Consider the following 15,653-nt stretch of genomic DNA (forward strand, 5'->3'; position numbering starts at 1 on the left):
CTGGCTACTATATGTTTGAGGTGATATTATTAAAGAGATGAAAAATGTATTGAATTACTGTTTTATGCTTCTGTTATGACTGTGATGATAATGAAAGTGATGCTATTGAGGCTATAATGAAGACCGTGTAATTGTTGAAAGAATTTATTATTGTTGATTGGAAGCTCTATATTATAAAATTGTTTGTTGGTGTACTTGAAATTGTGAATAATGCCGCTGAAATGAAAATACCGAAACTCAATGAAAATGAAATAAAACTCAATGGAATAAACAGAGATAGTGAGGAAGTACAACAGATACCGGGGCTTTAAATTCATGAAGGATAAATTATCAATAGGACAGTCTCACCAATCGATAGCAGATAGCCTAGCCGCCCACATCAATATCTACAGGCAGAAATACAAGAAGATACAGGAAAACCATGAAAATTTGAAATGCAATATCGTCGAATTTGAAGCAATTTTGATAAGGCAAATAAAAACAGTATTATCAACCAAATACTGACCTGACTGAATAAATTCAATATTGGAGTGTCGCCCTCATGTCACCAAATTCAATTTTTTATTTACTCAAGCCAATAGATGTCTGTAACAGACCAAAGAACAATTTTTAATTATTTGTTTTCTCTCTATGCATCGTTTAAAAAAGACCACAAGATAGGATATTTAGAATAAAATAAGATAATTACCTTCAAATGTGAAAATTACAGAAGTTAGGTTAACTTTGAACCAATAGAAAGTAGAAATCTGGAAATTGTGACATATGATATGAAGGAAGTGTAGACTAGCCAATGCCCACCAAATCAAAAGCATAGAGCCCTATTAAACACATGTCAGTATAAACACATGTTGATAAACTGAATGTTCCCAAAACAATTTATGTTATTTATTGTATCAGTTAATGTTATATCTATTTATTTAGATGTTTTATATTATTATTATTATTGTTATTCATACTCTGTTACCAAGAAACCTCAATAAAACCAGTTACCACATGAAGCCAGAACCAAGAATAGCAAACAAAAAATTGTACCCATATCTAGAGAATATTATTAGAATAAGAGACCTAAAAATTGTAAATGAAGTATGAGCCCAAAAATGTTACTCGAAAGTATTTAGAAGAGATAAGAATCAAATATTTCTGATTATACTTCTAGTATATTTTCTTTACTAATTTTATTAGTAGATTATGAAGATATAAATGAAGTTCATATTCACGGGATAAATTGATTGATCTAGTTCCCATCAGAGACCGAACCTTTAGCCCTGAGATATATATATTGTAACATATTAAAATTTGATAGGCAAGCAAAATCTCTATTTGGAAGAATTTTATAGGTCTGAAGTAAAACAGCTATTCTATTATTGCCAAATGCGATAACAACAATTGAAAGATTAGATAATAATGGGTACCATGGCTGAAATTAGAACAGCTGAATAGAAAAAGGAATGTTATTTGCTACTTATTATATTATATAAAGTATTGAAAATTTGAGGTTAGGCTCAAAATACTTACTGATTGATGACCTAATAATTGATCAAGTCGCATAATGTGGAATCTATCCAGACACCTTGGCGAAAATTTATTGTAAACAAATGGTATTCAACTAGAGGATTTTGGAAAGCACATGGCTAATTGTTGTAGAGGGAGAAACAACTTATAAATTCTAAAAAATCTATTATCTGTTATGAATATACATAAACCACCAAATAAAAATAAATTAGAATACATTCCAAAGATTTATATAAATTGTCCAAGAGCAGTAAACTGTGGGAGCTTCTGAGCAAACTTATTAAAACTTTATCTAAGTTGTATTCTAAGAACCACAACCAGAGTTATATATATTTGCACTCATGCTTTAGCGACTGCAGCCAAGCCAGGCAAACCGTTATTCACAAAAATAACGTCAGATAGAGCATGGCACATTCAACGTGGGACTGGTGATGAGAACAGAGCTCATTAAATCATTATTGAGAGTATATCAAGACTTTATATCACTGATAATAACTAAAGACAAGTCAATGCATAATGAGATTTGTTGTGAATGGATGATAGATAGTAAGAACGTACTGGGGAATGCAGGCAAGTAGAAAACTACTTTTTGGGAATCAATAGCTTTAAACAAAGAAGAAATTTTTTTATAAAATTTTTATTATTAATGTTGAAACTGTATTTTAGAGAGATCTATATTATTTTTATGGGCCCAAACTGCGGAAATTTGTCTTGTCATTAATATTTTAAATAGAAGCCGGTTGGAGAATAATACAAGCCACAGTCTGTAAGCTAGTCAGAAACTGACAATTCAATACATGATTAATATTAATATATTATAAGAGCTTAAGTAATTGATACCTGATAGAGTTTGTAGCAAAAAACACACTGCACATTGCTATTGGCTGTAAATCCCTCCTTGTGACCCTCGTAAAACACTCATTGCTTAATATTCATCACTTTTTTAAATTGCACTTAACACACATTAGTAACATGAACCACACTCCCCCAAACTCTGAAGTTTTGTACATGTATGGTGGTTATCCAGACCCCACTTTGTCAACTCCCAGCACATCAACTCCCACAAGGTAGATGTCAATTTGCCACGAGAAAGGGAACCAGGAAGTGTCGGGTCGATAGTTTTCAATCTATAAAATCTGCAACCTCTGTCATCCAATCAGATCGACGCCGCCGATGCACCGCTGAACCAGAGGATAGCAGACATCAACGTCGAGGGGGGGGAGGAGCAGCCCACAGATCCAGTGTCCCCGGAGGCAGAGTCACATCTGGCAAAACAAAGCATGTTTTCAGATACAGAACTAGATCCATTTGGAAAGGTAATAATGGAGCAAACTAGTAGTATGTTCACTATCATGTTACAAAATACAATGGATAATAATATGATGCAGGAAATTAAAAAAGAAAACACAGCAATTAAGGAGTCAAATAAACAAACAGTAGAACAGGTATGAAGGAGACAGCGGATGCCCTACAGTCAATGAATGGAGGTTAGACGCTATTGATACCCCAGCCCCAGTCGGCCATTTTGGCCCCGCCCCCAGCCAATAGGAATCAAGGGGCGTGGCCACGCCCCCCTCCACCCCCCCTGCCCTAGTCAGCCATTTTGGCCCCGCCCCCCTCCACCCCCCCAGCCCCAGTCGGCCATTTTGGCCCCGCCCCCAGCCAATAGGAAGCAAGGGGCGTGTTCAAAATGGCGTCCCTCCACCCCCCTTCCCTAGTGTCGGCCATTTTGTCCCCCACCACTTCAACCAATAGGAAGAGGCGACGGCCATCTTTGTTGTAGCAGGTGTCAAAAACATCTGTCATCTCCCACCCCAACCAAGAGGTTCCCCAGCCCCCAACGGCGGCCATCTTTGTTGTAGCAGGTGTTCTGACATCTGCCCCAGTTAACACCTGCTTGGTGCCAATTTGCATATTAAAAATATCCCCACATTTAAAATCTTTAAAATATCTAAACTCTCAAACTACACTACTAGCGCTAAACTCTCAAACTACACTACTAGCGCTAAACTCTCAAACTACACTACTAGCGTTCAAAGTTTGTTGCAAATTAAACTACAATAATATGTTCCTTGTTTTCCTCCACCACAGGAAGAATGAAAAAAATTACATTTCATATTTGTTCGTATGAGATGTCATTTTCCCCACACTATGCTGTAAAAGGAATGGTGGCGCTTTTTTTAATGTGCTTTCCCCATATTGAGAAAACTCTAATTGAATGTTGCTATAATAGGATGTAGAATAGATAGGCTAATCTATTCTACATACTACTATAGTTATTCATTACAAAGTGTTAATCAACATTAGGCCTATTGCACAACAATATAGTGCATGTTCCTTTTTTCCACCACCACAGGAAGAATGAAAAAAATTACATTTCATGAGAATTGTTATTTTCCCCACACTATGCTGTAAAAGGAATGGTGGCGCTTTTTTTAATGTGCTATCCCCATATTGAGAAAACTCTAATTGAATGTCACTTAGTTATTCAATACAAAGTATTAATCAACATTAGGCCTATTGCACAATCAATGATGGGAATGGGTTTTTTTTTTTTTTTTTTTTTTTATTTTTTTCATATATTCCTTTCTTCTTCTAGAAGAACAAGAGGCGATTTACCTTCTCGCTGTACACACTTCAGATAGAGTTTTTGTTTGTTGAAATCCTCAAGTGTTTGAAGATTCAATACACTCAGAAATTTCTCAGGTAAGTAAACTTCGCAATAATAGTCACCATTGCTGTCATGATCGTATAACCTCATTATGATTCGCTGTCCCTGCTGTGTTCTCACCAATCTAGCGTGTACAACACGGTACCACGAATCATGGTCAAGATCTTTGAGTGAGACCGTTGGATATTCAGTTTTCGAAATATAATTGAATGACTTCATACTAAAAAGTCTATCATTTCCAGTGTTGCTTCTCTGTAGATGGTGATCCATAATAATAATAAAAGCTTACCGTGCACGCGATCGAGTGCAAGAGTAACAAAGCAGCTATATGCTTGCGTGGGTTGCCGGTTGAAGACTGAGCAAACCTGTTAAGCCGTCGGCCCCCCACAACCCATTCCGTTTCCTGTCGACTCTTTCCACATTCCTTCTGTTGACTCGTTCTCCCCTCCGCCACGCCTCCTCACACCTTTCCTTCTGTTGACTTCCCGCCATTCACCTTTACACACACTCTCGCTTTCTACCTTCTTCTTCTTCTTCTTTACATGTAGCCGCATTCCTTTCTTCTCCGCTGTTCACCTCTTCTTTACAGCTAGTCGCTTCTTCTTCTTTACATGTAGGCGCATTCCTTTCTTCTCCCACCTCTTCTTTACAGCTAGTCGCCGCATCTTCTTCTCCTCTGTTCACCTCTAGCGATCTTGAAATTTCTTCTTCAATTCTTATTAGCTTGTTTACATTCAAACTAAAGGGTCTGTAATAAGCTAAGTAATCACTGATATCGTTAATATTAACTGTATTTAGAAATATTGCTTTCAATTGTCTAGCAATACTACTGTTTTTTGTCTCTATTGCTTTTTGACACAAATCATACCATTCAATGTAGTTTTGTAATTTAATTTCTAAACATTCTGGCGCATAAGACCAAGTTTGTGGATTCATTATAGCTCTTCAATCTGCTGCTAGCGAAGGTACACTAAATGAGTGGTACTAGAACAGTGAAATTTATTGCTTTTCGCTTCTCCCTTCCACCACCACTACCTACATTTTCGCTACAGGTCAGACTGCATACTCTCGCTTTATGCGAAATCAAATCAAATCCACAATAAACACACAGTATGCTTTCCCCATCAAAATAAAAACCTTGTCGGGCATAGTTGCGTTTTCGTTGTTTAGTTAACAGCTTACAATGTTTCATACTTTCCATTCTATTATTTTCGCATGTATAATCGATATCAGCAGCATTACGATTCAATGAACTCATATTTTTTGTAGGCATTGAAGCAGCAGCACTATTCTCCTTTGTTTGCTTGTTACACATCAAGATTGTCAAATAATGATACGCACTGAAAAGCGCACACCGCCCATTGGACGATTTGTTATGAATTTTGCATACACTAAAACACCAAGAATTTTCAAACATTGTATAGTCTGGTTTTTGAATATCCTCCGGCATAGTAAGCACATTGTCGTGTAACCTTTTCAAAAACTGTGTTTTTTCTCTTCCCTTTGTATAGATTGTGGTATAATTTTGCAAATATGAAGCAAGCAGCGCGTCAGTGTAAATTAAGTCGCCTTGGTCCCATCTAATTTTATGATAGTTATGTTCAAGCCAGCTGACATCACGGTACATTTTTCTACTCAGTAATGTTTTCGGAAATGGTGATTTAAAGTGTAGCACAATATGTCGTAGTTTGTAATCGATTATGGCTACCTCTTTAATAATGATAAAATTATCATCACTTTTGAAAAAATGAAACTCGACTACAGCAAAATCAATGTCATCATTTTTCCTGTCGCATTCTTCTTTACTCTTCTCCTCCTCCTCCTTAATTCTTGCTGCCTCCTTCTCCAATTCTTCTTCTTCTTCTTCTTTATCCAAGTCGCATTGTATGCCAAAAGTCTCGAAATTTTGTTGATACTTGCTCATCATCGTCCATTTTCTGTTGTCCGTCGGTGCATGCACACATTCTATGTACAAATGCATCAAATTTTGCTTTTGTCAATGATGACAATGATGATAATGATGATAACGACGACGACGACGACGACGACTGAGGAATATCTATGTTATTATTCAAGCTATTAGAACACATTACAACTGAACACTGATGTAATTACTGTTCATACACGCACTTTTATATACCCCCCTCCTCCTTCTTTGTCATGCATAGCTCGCTCTTGCGTCAAATTACTGTACTTCACGAACTAATGCGCTCAATGGTTTGTATTCTACTAATGTGTCACTTATCAAAATACAATATGCAGTCGTTAAATTTGGCACATTTTCTGTAAACTCCATTTCCAATCGAATGTCTGTTGACGATGTTAAATGATCAGCTTGATGTGAACAATCTAGTACAATTATTGGACAGCAATCAGTAAAAGTTTTATAATCTACAACTGTACCATAATCAGTATGAAGTCCTAAATTATAATAGCTGGGCGCAAATTCAATAAACATTTTGTACAAAAGTTGATTGTTTCCATTTATACGATCATACGGCAGATATTCACTATTCAGGAAAAGTTTAACATCGTGCAATTTGCACATATCAAATTTCGACATTGACTTTCCCATTACATTTTTCCTGTTTGTCTGAAATGCTAATATTACAAATTGCGGTGTATCAGCTTTTGAAGCCGTCTTTATAGTCCAAATCGTGCTAACACTGTTCGGCAGCTGAGGATATTCGTGGATATCCCATTTTCTGAATGCAATTTTCAATGGCCTATCCTGATCGACAATTTTCAGAAACTTCAATCTTAAATGATCATCTACATGAATATAGGGCACTTTCCAAAGCAATTTTGTTATTTCCAACGACATTGATGTTGCTTGCGACGACTGAATACAATTAATATCTGTTGCGGACCTCAAAAGCACAAGCTCTTGTCTCATATTCAAAATTACATGTTGAAAATCTTCGAAAAATGGCAGAAGTAATTTTAATGGTACGCAATAAGCAAAAGTATTATTAGTTAGTGTTGATGCACTATCAGTGAAACCTGCTAAATTATATGTATTTTTATCGTTTAGTTGTTTCACTAAATATGATTTAATAGTAGAAGTAATACCTACTAGTCGACTCTTTGCAACGACTGTACCTGCCAACTCAAATCGTATCTCATCAAACATATGTGCTACTGCATTTGAACTGAGCGTATATACAGCCTCGACCGGCGGATCATCAGGTTTGTCTTTTGCCGGCGGTTTTGTACATGTAATTTTCCCCTCAACAATAAGAAAAGATTTTGCAACTAATGAAATAAGGTCATGAGACGATTTCGACAAACGTATTTCATCATTGTTATTAAATTTCAAATTACCATACGGCGCATGCGTATGATAATCAAATTTTGTTATATCTGAATAATAGTGTATGTCTTGTTCAACATTTAGTATGTCACTAATTGCCGCCGCGTGTTTTGACGACATATTTCCAATTCACTTTAAAACCAAGCTTTTCTAAAAACCTTGCTCGATTATGTGTTATCAGTTTCACGGACTGATAAGTACTAACCGGTGTCGGTTGCTGCATGCTAAAAGCAGTCCTACCGCCGCCACTCCACACCCTCCTACTTGCCGCGCCTAGGTTGTTATACACAACAAAACCCATTCTGTAGCGCTTCTTGCTCTCTCGCTTGTGTTGTTTGCGTGACTAATGCTCACATCATTCTAACACATGCTTGATCCATCGCCGCCTCTCTCTCTCTCTATTCCTTCTTTCTAATGTGTACTCTTATTGTTATACTATCGCCGCGGAAATCAACTAGTTTACCATTCTGATCAACTACTTGAATTACAATAGATTGAATTCTGTGCGTGTTTAATGGAAAGTAAATAATTGGCGATGGTGATTCATTTATTAGAAAACCAGGTGCAACCTTTGGTAGGAATTCAAAAATTGTATGAACCTCTTGCCCATTTCGATAACTGCCGCATGCAATATTACAAGTAACCTGGAACGATGTTATATTTGTAATGGATACTAAACGTTTAGAATAATGCCATTTATTTGCTACAAGAATTTCTCTATCAAAACCGAGTATATCGGCTAGTGATGTGTTCATTGTTAAATCAACATCTTTATCCGCTTTCAATTCACATAGCATTGTCGTATTATTTCCTTGTATAATTAGATTTGAACTATCAACGTTCAATTTTCTCTTTATTTCATTTATTATACGATCAATTTCGTAGGAGCCTGTATCCAAATCAATCAAGCTATCACCATACTTAAAAGATGAGTTGACATTTTTAATTATATTCGGTACACTATTGTATGTCCATAAATTAATCAATCCAATTTCATATTGATAGCGTGCGTCTAGCTCTAGTACAGTGGGAAGTACTTCAATTAAACAACTGCTGCTGCTACGGTCTTTAGATGATAATGTTATTACAACCATTGTGTACTACTACTACTGTTTTACCACCACCTTCTTTCATACACATCTACAAGTGAACTGTCTGCTATAACGCATCTGCAAGAAATAAAAGACAAAAATGACCACATACATTACTATTTAGTGTTTGTAATTGATCATAATTGAAATAAATTTCAACATTTGGTTGTTGTTTGAAATAGTTTATCAATTGTATGGGCGGCTGTAAATTACCAATTGGATCAAAATAATATACTTTTTGTGCATGTTTTTTGTAAGCCACCCAGTGTGTTCCACTGTTCATGATCGAGTCTAAATTTATGATCGATTTTTCATTTAAATTAATTCTTTTTGGCAATGTATCAATCATATAAATACCACGCAATTTAATATCTAAAATATCAGCCCAATCTTGTAGATCATAATTTGACAGTGGTCCTTGTATATTAATCTTCATTTTCTCACTTTCTTTGGCGCTCTCCTCATCCTCTTCTTCTTCTTTGTTGTCCTTCTCCTTTGTGAAGGTGTTTCAATGATTCTACCGCCTTTATACAAGGGCGCATATGGTCTTAAATAAAAACCTTGACCAGCTATGTGCTTACTTAAATGTTTAATTGCTTTTTGTCGTAAATGTGCACTTCTTTGTTCTTGTAGTGATGAATTATTTTTCCAACCTTCTCTTCTATTATTCCGCCGCCGCCTCCGTTGTACTCTACCCCCGCCAAAGGCAGCTTTAGCTTTGATCAAATTTGTAACTAAGTATGCGGCTGCTTTTTCAGTTAAACCTGTGTTTGGATTTTTAAAAACAGACCATGCTTTATCAGCCAAACGACGATCGGCCACATTTCGCGACGAATTATCACTATTCTGCGCATACGCTATATCATGCTCTTTACATGCTTCATCCAGACTATTTATTCCTTTGTCCCCCCTCCTTAATCTTTTATCTAATTTGGTGCCGGGTCCGCAAAAGCGGTAGGAGGGGATATGCAACTCCAGGGGTAATGTATCGACAATTTTATTAAGGGCGGTTGATGCAAATCCGCTAAGTTTCGATAAAATACCAGTGCCAATTTTACGTCGCACTCGTCGACGACGACGACAAGTCTTTTTTGCTACCATCCTTTCAATAGCAATGTTGAAACCTGACTAAATAGAAATTAGTTAATCCCCTTAAGACCTGTCGGCTCCGGCTCGCTATCAAAAATATTACAAAGTTGTAATGTTGTTATTAGTAGAAAATTCGAAATACTATCACCAGACGATGGGTTTATGTTTATACAACTGTTCAATGCTGTATAATTGTTAAAAAAATTACAAATAACCTTACGTTGATCATTCATATAAGCATACCATTTGTCTAGTCCATCATCAAATAATTTCGATGTTTTATAATTCATTTGAGATTGAACACATAGTTTTATATAAGATAATATATGTGCTTTATTATAAGCTTTTACGCTTAAATTGGCAGTACTGCTGCTGCTGCTGTCTTTTACAGTTTGGTTTAATGATGAAAAATTTAACACATTTTCAACTCTAATATTGTGCAATGTACAAGTACTCAGAGTATAGTATAAGAGTAATATCATACTAATTGTGTATATTATGAATGTAACAAATACTATGATTATTTTCATTTCTTGTCCTATTGACTTGACTCCCATCGTGTCTGCTGGCAAACTAAGTTTGCAGTGACATGCAACTGAATGCATTCATGTATGACGCATGTGTGCAGCTATGCATGACCAGACATGTCTGAACATGTCTGAGTCATTAACCTTTGACTATAAATAGTCATGCAGAACAATGATTGTACATCAGTTGTGCACAGTTGTTGATCACACACACACAAGGTAAGTTAAATGAAGTGCAATAATCAACATATATATATAATTTATTATAAGAAATTAATTATAAATTTATAAGAAACCTAATCCTTTAATTCAAATTGCCACAATTTAAAAAAAAAAAAAAAAAAAAAAAAAATTAAAATTTTAAATATTATTAATTTAAAAATGTTCCTCTGATCAGCTGAATCTACGGCCGCTGTCGCGACCGTCGATTCAGCCTTATATCAGAGGAACGACCTTCATTATGTACAACTTGCATTATTAAATTGTGGCAACCTGAATTAAATGACTGTACATTCGCACGCGTAATCTTAGCAGTAAATCTATGCGGCATGAATGTTTCAATTTCGGCATCTTCGTTGCCCCGACGTCCTACATTTGCTACCCTAATGATAACAGCATCCTTGTTGTAGGAGCGCACAACACGCGCACCTAAAACAGGATACTGAAATGCATCGGATAAATGTTTTAACGCAATTGTACGACGTCGGGATGGATCTGAAAATCTTATCAGCCATCGAAATCAAATTCATGCCGCATAGAGTTAGATCCTAAGATTGCGCGTGGACGACTATAAGGATGAGCGGTGGAGGCAGCGGCGGCGGGGGGACAACCTTGTTGGTGTGATGTGAAGGCGGGGGGGATTCTTGTTGTGGGGGCGGGGGGTATCCGGACTTGTGGTGTGATGTGACGGTGAAGGCGGGGGGGATTCTTGTTGTGGGGGCGGGGGGTATCCGGACTTGTTGGTGTGATGTGACGGTGAAGGCGGGGGGATCGCAGCAGCTCGGGTGGCGGGTGGTGGCGACGTGTATATTACAAGCTGCTGGCAATGCGGCGATGAAGGGGGAGGGAGATCGGGGCTGGAAACCTGTTGCTGACGTCGATCCGTTTGATGAAGTGGCTGCCAGAGGTTTTGCTCCTTGAGTTGCTTTTCAGCTCTGGTCAATAGTTCCATTAATGAGTTGTCTTCATCAAACAGGCCGGCGTCGGCAGGTGCAGCGTCGCTTCTCAATAGTTCAGCCTCCAGCATAGCCATTGCCCCGTCCTCGGACCACAACTCGTTAGTGTAAATGTCCTGTAGAAAAAAATCAAGTTTAGCAAAAATATATTATTTTCTATTTTTTTTTTTCAGTTGGTGTTTGAAAATGTTGCCGCGAGCAAGAAAGCGTTGCATTCATTGTTCCAACAACAGTGACATCATCAACAGTGACAACAACGATAGTGATGAGAAGAAAGCGGTAAATTACTTTAAAGAAATCGATAGGCTTGACTCATTTTTTAAAGGTAATAAAACTATTTGGCCGCATCAATATCCAAAACCGAATCATTTAGCAGAGGCCGGCTTCTACTTTTTAAAAGTTTTCGATAGAACAAAATGTGTTTTTTGCAATGTAGTTTTGGAAAATTGGGAAGTGAGTGATTATGCTATTTTTGAACATAAAAAATGGTCACCGAAGTGCGGCTTCATAAACAATTATCTTGTTGGTAATATTCGTACAACGTCAACTTTTCAGAAAAACCCAGACTACAATGAACAATACGAACGTGAAAATTCATTTATGAAAATGGAATGTTTGCCGAAAAATTTCAAACAGTTAGCAAGTGAGGGATTTTATTATGGTATTGATTTTTCAAATTCGAATGGATTTGGTCTTATTTGCAGTGGTTGTCGTATGTGGGCAGACACATCGATCAATAAATACCAATTGAGGGATTTACACATTCAATCATCGCCAAATTGCGATTTTGTTAAAAAAAGTCGTGAAGCAGAAGAAGAAGAAGAAGAAGAAGAAGATGATGATAAAGACATAACCTATTAGCAGTGTGTGTGTGTGTGTGTGATAAGTATTCCAGTTGCGCAAAGTTTTAATTAGCAGTTAAGTGTGAAGAACAATAAAGACATGCACCTAGAGTGGGCTAATCAGTTTTAGGGGACATTAGAAGAACATTATTTGTATGATAGAAGTATTCAGTTGAAAAAAAGACTGATTGCGCAGTGCACATGCATACTTATATAATTATTGCAACCCCCACATGTTCTGCGTGATAACAAACTGACAGTTGATGGTACCGAGCGGCTCAAAATTATAAAAGCATCGAGCGACATGATATTGCTTGCATTCGATTATAGTGTGACGTTTCATGCACAGTGCAAATGGACAAGCAACAATCCGATAAAGCAGCAGCTGCAGCAACAAGCGAAGAAGCAGTAACACCAACAAACAACACGTAAGTATAATGAACTATTTTTTAAATTAATTTACAAACTGTAAAAAATTAGCAACAAGTTTTGCGAGTGTTGTCACGTTTTCATCGGCTGATTGAAAAACAAATATGATTAAAATGTTATACTCTAACAATCAAACTGAAAAAGCGGCAGTAAACAATTTGACTACTTTAATTTCTATTTTGAAAACAATTGTCTAACAACTGCAAACAAATATGGTGGCTGAGGAGGTAATAATTGTGCTTGAAGTAAACTGGAAAAATGTACTATCTGATTTATGATCATTGTGCGTTTGCAAATAAATGTATACACACACACACACACACACACACACACACACACACACACACACACACACACACACACACACACACACACACACACAGTCATTTTATTCTATACAATTATTTCATTATATATGTTTGTTTTTCAGCCTGGTTGAGTCGATAGCGCACGACAAGGAGGTGGAGGTGGAAATGGCAAGTGAGGAATGGTGCGTGGTTGACAGCAGCGAATCGCCGCCGGCAAAACGTGTGCACTTTTCCACAGCGTGCGATACGCCAAAACGTGGCGGTCGGGGCCACGGCATTTATTTTGCCGATCAACGACGCGTCATCGCTCAGGGCAGAGGCCGCCAAATTGATGTGGCTGGTGTGAGCGCGGACTCATCATTGCAACAGTCCAGTCGCAATAGTGGTCAGCAAGCTGAAGCATCATCATCATCACTGATTCTGCTAGACGTGACAAACTCATCGCAACCGAGGATCGTGAACGCTACTGCTACTAACATCGACAACGAAGTTGAAAACATTGACCCGCAGCAAACAACCTCTTCAAAGCGGTAAGACGGCAAAACCTATTATTACTACTACTACTACTACTACTAGCAAAATCGAAAAACTATGGATTATACTATTGAACGAAGTACTAGCATAAATTCGAGTGCAGTTCGCTACAGATTTGTTTTTAGAAAAATATTCATTGATTTTGTTCAAACATTATTGCAAATTTTAAAGCCGAAAGTAATTGAATTAATTGTTGAAGAAAGTGATAATTTTGACAAAAATATTAAATGGTATTTTGTTACAACTGTTCAATTGAAAAAAGTAAATGTTGATAGCAGCGATCAATCGCAACAAGAAGAAATCGTTGAAACTATGACAAACGCATCGTTTTACAGTTATACGTCATTGTTAATTAATCTTGATGAACAATTAGATATTTGCAAGACCAATTTATTAGTGGTGTAGAGAAAATTGAATCAACGCTTGATAAATTATTAGGTACGGCAGTGGTTGGACTGTAGTTAGAATCATTTCATTTGATTTGAATATTACTCGTTACAATCCTTTAGCTGGCGGAAATAGTACATACATTGAACAACTGATTTTATAAAAGCAAAAGAGCCGTTATAAATGTAAAAAACAAAATGATAGTAATGTTTTGTATGGAGTGTACTTAGCTATTTTCATTACAGACGTAGAAATAATGGTTGGTACTATCTGATGCAATTTGAAAATAATCTAAATTTGACGGTATTAAGTTTCCTACTACAGTGCATGACATTAAAAAATTTGAAGTGCAAAATTTAAACCTTTCTATAACAGTGATTGCTTATGATGCTGCTAAAAAAAGTTTTCCCGTACCGTTGTTCAATTTATAGACAACGCGAACATAAAATCAATCTTCTACTATTGTCAAATGATACAACGCCAAAAAATGGCATTATGTTCTGATAAACAAGTGTCAAGGGTATAACGGATTGTCACGGCTACTGAGTCATCACTTGTCTTTGCATAATGGTCAAGTGTTCATTTGTCCATATTGTTTTAACAAATTTACAACTAACCGGCAAGCAAATTGCGATGGAAAAACCAATCTAGAAAACATATGGATTTGTGTTCAACATTTGCAATACAAAGAACAGTACTACCTAAACAGGGTGAAATGTTAAAGTTTAAAAATTTTCATACACACTAAAAAATAAGTACATTGCATTTGCCGATTTTGAAGTGTTATGGTACCAACAAATAACGGTGAGGTCGATGGACGATGACGTGAAATGTTGATGATTTGCTCGGAACATATAGGAAATAGCTTTACAAGGAAAACACAAAAACATGTTGCTTGTGGCTATGCGTTTATTATTTTAGACGAATCAGGTGAAATATTCTACGGCCCACGCGTTTATAGAGCTACAACTGTTGGCGAGAAAATTATTGAACAATTTCTTGATGAGATCATTGCCATAGGTCGAAACTGTCCATTGATATGCAACAAGAAGTGCCATGATTGAATTAATGAAGACAATTATTAGCTTTTAACAATAGTACAGTATGTTTCTTGTGCAACGATGAATTTAAAGCCAACGAAATTCGTATTAGGCCCATTCTCATACAACAGGAATTTTCTCGGTGCAACGCACAAGTCATGTAATTTAAATGCAAAAGCACCAAAACTATTAAATGTTTTTTCATAATTTTCGCGGATATGATAGTCATTTTATTGTTAAGGCATTAGCAGGACGAAAGGAGAAAATTGATTGTATTGCAAACTCATCGGAAAAATTCCTCACAATTACAATAGATCGAGTACGTTTCCTTGACAGTTTTCAATTCTTAAGCTCAAGTCTACAGTCACTTGTTGCCAATCTTGCAAGTGATACAGAAAACATTGATACTATTTCAAAGTAATGTGTAAAATATTCAACGATAAAAATCATCAAAAACTTTTACTACGTAAAGGGTGTACCGTATCAGTACATAACAGATGCTGAAAAATTTGAAGAACAGCAATTGCCAGCAATTGACTCATTTTACAGTACACTTAGTAATACAGCATTGCAAGTAGACGATTACGAGCAGCACAGAAAGTTTGGCGCGAATTTAACATAACTCATTGGGTGAATATCATGATCTTTACTTTTGTCAGATTGCTTACTGTGGCAGATATTTTTCAAAATTTTAGGACTGTATTTTTGCAATTTACAAACTGGATGTATCACACT

The 15,653-nt window shown here is 36.5% G+C and overlaps 1 protein-coding gene across 1 annotated transcript; it reads left to right on the forward strand.

Moving 5' to 3' along the window:
- The first annotated feature begins 12,422 nt into the window (after positions 1-12,422).
- LOC120356090 lies at positions 12,423-13,639 on the forward strand. The gene is made up of 2 exons (XM_039444907.1): positions 12,423-12,648; positions 13,080-13,639. The coding sequence occupies exons 1-2, from the start codon at positions 12,575-12,577 to the stop codon at positions 13,489-13,491; spliced, it is 486 nt and encodes a 161-aa protein (XP_039300841.1). The 5' UTR covers positions 12,423-12,574; the 3' UTR covers positions 13,492-13,639.
- Positions 13,640-15,653: the final 2,014 nt, after the last annotated feature.

Source organism: Nilaparvata lugens, unplaced genomic scaffold (genome assembly GCF_014356525.2).
Source record: "Nilaparvata lugens isolate BPH unplaced genomic scaffold, ASM1435652v1 scaffold5756, whole genome shotgun sequence".
Taxonomy (NCBI): Eukaryota; Metazoa; Arthropoda; class Insecta; order Hemiptera; family Delphacidae; genus Nilaparvata; species Nilaparvata lugens.

Excerpts from the sequence above, each read along its gene's own strand:
- LOC120356090 (XM_039444907.1), top strand. The coding sequence starts at position 12,575 with ATGGACAAGCAACAATCCGATAAAGCAGCAGCTGCAGCAACAAGCGAA. Across the intron at positions 12,649-13,079 it reads GTAACACCAACAAACAACAC|CCTGGTTGAGTCGATAGCGC; the intron begins GTAAGTATAATG and ends TTTGTTTTTCAG.